General features: G+C 38.8%; 1 protein-coding gene across 6 annotated transcripts in view; it reads right to left on the bottom strand.

Moving 5' to 3' along the window:
• The window catches only part of sez6l2 (seizure related 6 homolog (mouse)-like 2), an 83,895-nt gene that overhangs the window by 7,407 nt on the left and 69,502 nt on the right, over window positions 1–6,986 (bottom strand). For 5 of the 6 annotated variants that reach the window (XM_034190438.1, XM_034190437.1, XM_034190436.1 and 2 more), the window contains 3 exons: window positions 6,337–6,528; window positions 6,217–6,255; window positions 1,827–1,944 (listed from right to left, as the gene is read on the bottom strand). In XM_034190438.1, coding sequence (XP_034046329.1) covers window positions 1,827–1,944; window positions 6,217–6,255; window positions 6,337–6,528 — 349 coding nt within the window. Of the gene's footprint in view, window positions 1–1,826; window positions 1,945–6,216; window positions 6,256–6,336; window positions 6,529–6,986 lie in introns of those variants that run through there. The other variant, XR_004565637.1, reaches the window with a different exon arrangement.

Below are 6,986 nucleotides of genomic sequence, written 5' to 3'. Positions count from 1 at the left end.
TGTCGCGACCCCCCGCGGTCGGGTCCGGCCCGACATGCGACTCTGCCCGCACGTTCTTTCATTACAAAATGTCCGTTAACAATGGAATGTCCTAATAAACTCCTCATGCCGACTTCTTCTGAATGTTCTCTGTTCTCTGACGACTTCCTGGATCAACAGAGCCTGAAATGTGGAAGTTTTCAACTTGAAACGGTGAGACACTGCCGCCTCGAAGCACAGATCGCCGTCAGGCGCCGTGGGCCGTCCTTAAAGCGACACTACCAGACCAAAATCTCTCATCAGCCGTTAAAATTTTTACCGAAAACCAGCTGAATTTATCGAATGGTGTCCACTCAGTTGTGCCTTACAGTTTTGAAAAAAATTTGATCAAACAAAGCAGCAGTCTCTGAGCCATTCCTAAAGAATGAAAAAATTGACGAGAGGGTGGGCGACTCCTCACTCAAAGACTGCCCACAGGCGAATGACGTAACCGACAGGCGTGAAAAAACTCTTGCATGCCCACGAGGGTTCAAGCATGTCTGATGTAATCACACGTGACTCAAATCCATATGGTTTTTGAAAAAAATAATAAGGTCGGATACTTTTCTAATAGACCTCGTATATGAATTTTTTAACATTTATGAAACACTTCTCTAAACAAGGCCATAGGGTCACTGACCCTAAAGAGATTCCCTCCTTGGCACAGTGATCTATTTCTTTTTGTCTCTTTCTCTAAAATTGTATATAATAATCATTAGATTATTAATATATAAACAAAAATAATTTAAGAAATATTACAATTTGAAAACAAATGCACCCCAAACGTGATTACAGCTGCAACTGCTTAATGCTAACTTTTAACATTGAAAATGCCATAGACATGCTAACGCATTAGCATCGGGATCCGGATCGTGATCCGGATCACCACTAAAATTGAATCACTTGTTCCTCTTGTCATTTCCAACCACTCCACAAAATTTCAACAAAAATAAATTTAAGAAATATTACAATTTGAAAACAAATGCACCCGAACGTGATGACAACTGTAACTGCTTAATGCTAACTTTTAACATTGAAAATGCCATAGACATGCTAATGTGTTAGCATCGGGATCCGGATCGAGATCCGGATCACCACTAAAATTTAATCACTTGTTCCTCTTGTCATTTCCAACCACTCCACAAAATTTCATCAAAATCTGTGCAAAACCTTTTGAGTTATCCTGCTGACAGACAGACAAACAAACAAACAAACGCGACTGAAAACATTACCTCCTTGGCGGAGGTAATTAAGATTGAAATGAGGCAGCACGGTGGCTTAGTTGTTCACAGTGTTGCCTCACAGCAAGAAGGCCATGGGATGGATTTCCACCTGTGGCCTTTCTGAGTGGAGTTCTCCCGTGTTTGGGTAGGTTCCCTCCAGGTGCTCTGTCTTCCTTCCAAAGACATACAGGTTAGGTGGATTAAAAACTTTCAGTTGATTGTGGGTGAATGTGTTTGTTTGATATGTGGCCCAGCGACAGACTGGCCACATATCAATGCCTCATGCCCTATGACTGCAGGGATAGGCTCCAGCCCCGCCCTCCGTGACCCTTAAATGGAGTAAGCGAGTATAGAAAATGGATGGATGGACAGAAGACTATAATGAGAATCTCACTTTTGTCTCTTGAGCTGTCAAGCAGTAACATTTTCCTTTGGGTTAAAAGCTTATGAAAACATTCATTTATTGTTGCAGATAATTTTACACTTAGATGGATATGGACGCTGCATGCTATTTCTGCAAATAAACACCCCTAAATCCTACACACCGTAGCTTTAAATGTCACTTCGGCTGTCTGATGTGCTTACTTTGTATAGTACATGTAGATTCCTCCGATCAACAAGATAACCAGAATGATTGGCAGAATTATCGCCAAAGCGATGTTCTCACTCAGGATCTGGTGGGATGGCTCAAATGACTGTGAAACTGAAATTACTGAAAATGTTAGTTTTCGCTATACTTCAGAAGTCATTGTGTGTACACATTTACAAATTCATTTGTGTCACATGAATGTAATAAACATAATTAAAAAATAAATAAAAAAATCAAGGCAATGCTGCCATGTGTGAAGCAAAAAAGTGGGAAGTATTGATAGATTTCTTTTGACAAAAACAATCAAATACACACAGACACACACACACACACACACATATATATATATATATATACACAACCCCTGGCAAAAATTATGGAATCACCGGCCTCGGAGGATGTTCATTCAGTTGTTTAATTTTGTAGAAAAAAAGCAGATCACAGACATGACACAAAACTAAAGTCATTTCAAATGGCAACTTTCTGGCTTTAAGAAACACTATAAGAAATCAGGAAAAAAAATTGTGGCAGTAACGGTTACTTTTTTAGACCAAGCAGAGAGAAAAAAATATGGACTCACTCAATTCTGAGGAAAAAATTATGGAATCATGAAAAACAAAAGAACGCTCCAACACATCACTAGTATTTTGTTGCACCACCTCTGGCTTTTATAACAGCTTGCTGTCTCTGAGGCATGGACTTAATGAGTGACAAACAGTACTCTTCATCAATCTGGCTCCAACTTTCTCTGATTGCTGCTGCCAGATCAGCTTTGCAGGTTGGAGCCTTGTCATGGACCATTTTCTTCAACTTCCACCAAAGATTTTCAATTGGATCCGGACTATTTGCAGGCCATGACATTGACCCTATGTGTCTTTTTGCAAGGAATGTTTTCACAGTTTTTGCTCTATGGATGATTTCATCATCCCCAAACATCCTTTCAATTGATGGGATAAGAAAAGTGTCCAAAATATCAACGTAAACTTGTGCATTTATTGATGATGTAATGACAGCCATCTCCCCAGTGCATTTACCTGACATGCAGCCCCATATCATCAATGACTGTGGAAATTTACATGTTCTCTTCAGGCAGTCATCTTTATAAATCTCATTGGAACGGCACCAAACAAAAGTTCCAGCATCATCACCTTGCACAATGCAGATTCGAGATTCATCACTGAATATGACTTTCATCCAGTCATCCACAGTCCACGATTGCTTTTCCTTAGCCCATTGTAACCTTGTTTATTTCTGTTTAGGTGTTAATGATGGCTTTCGTTTAGCTTTTCTGTATGTAAATCCCATTTCCTTTAGGTGGTTTCTTACAGTTCGGTCACAGACGTTGACTCCAGTTTCCTCCCATTCATTCCTCATTTGTTTTGTTGTGCATTTTCAATTTTTGAGACATATTGCTTTAAGTTTTCTGTCTTGATGCTTTGATGTCTTCCTCGGTCTACCAGTATGTTTGCCTTTAACAACCTTCCCATGTTGTTTGTATTTGGTCCAGAGTTTAGACACAGCTGACTGTGAATAACCAACATCTTTTGTAACATTGCGTGATGATTTACCCTCTTTTAAGAGTTTGATAATCCTCTCCTTTGTTTCAATTGACATCTCTCGTGTTGGAGCCATGATTCATGTCAGTCCACTTGGTGCAACAGCTCTCCAAGGTGTGATCACTCCTTTTTAGATGCAGACTAACGAGCAGATCTGATTTGATGCAGGTGTTAGTTTTGGGGATGAAAATTTACAGGGTGATTCCATAATTTATTCCTCAGAATTGAGTGATTCCATATTTTTTTCCCTCTGCTTGGTCTAAAAAAGTAACTATTACTGACTGCCACAATTGTTTTTCCTGATTTCTTATAGTGTTTCTTAAAGCCAGAAAGTTGCCATTTGAAATGACTTTAGTTTTGTGTCATGTCTGTGATCTGCTTTTTTCCTACAAAATTAAACAACTGAATGAACATCGTCCGAGGCCGGTGATTCCATAATTATTGCCAGGGGTTGTAGTACTGTGCAAAGGTTTTAGGTGTCCCAGAGTTATAATAAAAGTAGTGTTTGATGCTCCTCCCCCACAACCCTTTTTAAATTGGCATGTCAACACAAAATCAGTTCCAACAGCAGTGAATATGTAAGCTATATTTTTTATTCAATAATAATAATAATAATAATAATAATAATAATAATAATTTCTTTGTAAGTGTACTGGCCAGTGGAATATCACACGAACACAGTGTCAAATGATTATGCAATATTAAAATTATGGTAAAACACAATTACTTGTACTTTATGTCATGTTGTTTTTTATTATTTTTGAGGTCCTGCAATTTATACTCTGGTGCAACTTATATACCAAAAAAATCAGACGTAAATAGAACCCAGTGTTCATATCAATTATCACAAAACTTGAAATTCATCAGACAATTCATTTATTTATGAATATTTATCAGTTTTTCCAGAATTTGAATGCATTTATGAAGCATTAAATGTGTCTAAAACAACTGCACAGTACTATACAGTGAGGAAAATAAGTATTTGAACACCCTGCGATTTTGCAAGTTCTCCCACTTAGAAATCATGAAGGGGTCTGAAATTTTTATTTTAGGTGCATGTCCACTGTGAGAGACATAATCTGAATAAATAAATAAATAAATAAATCCGGAAATCACAATGTTACGATTTTTTAATAATTTATTTGTATGTTACTGCTGCAAATTTGAACACCTGTGAAAATCAATGTTAATATTTGGTACAGTAGCCTTTGTTTGCAATTACAGAGGTCAGACGTTTCCTGTAGTTTTTCACCAGGTTTGCACACACTGCAGCAGGGATTTTGGTCCACTCCTCCATACAGATCTTCTCTAGATCTTTCAGGTTTGGAGTTTCAGCTCCCTCCAAAGATTTTCTATTGAGTTCAGGTCTGGAGACTGGCCAGGCCACTCCAGGACCTTGAAATGCTTCTTACGGAGCCCCTCCTTAGTTGCCCTGGCTGTGTTTGGGGTCATTGTCATGCTGGAAGACCCAGCCATGACCCATCTTCAATGCTCTTACTGAGAGAAGGAGATAGTTTGCCAAAATCTCGCAATACATGACCCCATCCATCCTCCCTTCAATATGGTGCAGTCGTCCTGTCCCCTTTGCAGAAGAGCACCCCCAGAGTATGATGTTTCCATCCCTATGCTTCACGGTTGGGATGGTTTTCTTGGGGTTGTTCTCATCCTGCAAACATGGTAAGTGGAGTTGATTCCAGAAAGCTCTATTCTGGTCTCATGTGACCACATGACCTTCTCTCATGCCTTTTCTTGATCATCCAGATGGTCACTGGTGAACTTCAAACGGGCTTGAGCAGGGGGACCTTGCTGCCCTGCAGGATTTTAAACCATGACAGCATCATGTGTTACTAATGTAATCTTTGTGACTGTGGTCCCAGCTCTCTTCAGGTCATTGACCAGGTCCTCCTGTGTAGTTCTGAGCTTTCTCAGAATCATCCTTACCCCACAGAGTGAGATCTTGCATGGAATCCCAGACCGAGGGAGATTGACAGTCATCTTGTGTTTCTTCCACTTTCTAATAAATAATCCTAACAGTTGTTGTCTTCTACCAAACTGCTTGCCTGTTGTCCTGTAGTCCATCCCAGCCTTGTGCAGGTCTACAGTTTTGTCCCTGGCGTCATTAGACAGCTCTTTGGTCTTGGCTATGGTGGACAGGTTGGAGTGTGATTGATTGAGTGTGTGAACAGGTGTCTTTTATACAGGTAACAAGTTCAAACAGGCGCAATTAATACAGGTAAAGAGTGCAGAATAAGAGGGCTTCTTAAAGAAAAATTAACAGGTCTGTGTGAGCCAGAATTCTTGCTGGTTGGTAGGTGTTCAAATACTTATTTGCAGCAGTAATATACAAATAATTAAAAAAAATCATACATTGTGATTTCCGGATTTTTTTTTTTAGATTATGTCTCTCACAGTGTACATGCACCTAAGATGAAAATTTCAGACCCTTTCAGACCCCTCCATGATTTCTAAGTGGGAGAACTTGCAAAACCGCAGGGTGTTCAAATACACACACACACACACACACACACACACACACACACACATATATATATATATATATATATATATATATATATATATATATATATATATATATATATATATATATATATATACACGAGGTCTGTGAGAAAAGTATCGGACCTTTGGCTGGGAAAAAAATGTATGTATATATAATATATATATAAAAATGTATGTATATATGTATGTATGTATGTATATGTGTGTGTGTATGTATGCATATTTGTGTGTATCCTTGTTGATAGCTTATGTAAAAGTATCACAAATCACAGATAGAAAATAAATAAACAAACATATAAATAAATATCACCTTCTAATTTGTGATCATCCAACAGCTCCTCGTATGCAACTGTGTGAAATAGAGACAAGGGAAAGATGACAAATTTATGCTTCAAAAAAGAAAAGCTAAATAAAAACTGCAAACCTTTACCTTTGCAAAAGGGCGGTGGACTGTTCCACTGAGATGGGTGTCCTGGAACACAGGTGATAATGACCTCACCAATAAGTTCGTATCCCTCATAACAGAAAAAACGCAGAGTTTCTCCTGCTTGGTAACTGTGCTTGTATAAGGTTTGGTAGCCATTGTCAGGGACACCAGGGTTTGGGCATGGGTCATATTTTACTGTTTAGAGCATAAAGAACAGAGTAAAAGCCCATATGTATGGACGGGTAAGTTCAAAATTACAGCAAACAGCAAAACTGTTGTCGCCAACTGAACGGTCCCCCCTAAAAATCGGTCCCACCTGCCTTCACTATGTATGCGTCATTTCGGAGCATCAGCAGCAATTCACAGTTTATCGCCTTATTTCTGCTTAAAATCACACTCCAGTCATCATCTATCTCAGCGACAGATAACTGAAGCTTTATTACAATAATCATTTCCACATAAATTCAGCATTATTTCATAATAAAAGACAGGGGAGCGATCAGACTGCAGCAGCAGCACGTCAGAGTCTGACTCTCTGAGTCTGACTCTCTACACCCAAAGGGATCAAAGGGAATAATGTGATTATTAACCATAAGATGACAAAGTAAACCCTCTTAAATCATTCTAAAGTCAGTTTTAAACAGAAATGAGGC

Source organism: Thalassophryne amazonica, chromosome 16 (genome assembly GCF_902500255.1).
Source record: "Thalassophryne amazonica chromosome 16, fThaAma1.1, whole genome shotgun sequence".
In the NCBI taxonomy this organism is placed as follows: domain Eukaryota; kingdom Metazoa; phylum Chordata; class Actinopteri; order Batrachoidiformes; family Batrachoididae; genus Thalassophryne; species Thalassophryne amazonica.
The sequence above is the reverse complement of the archived record's forward strand: the minus strand, read 5'-3'. Positions and strand labels throughout refer to the sequence as shown.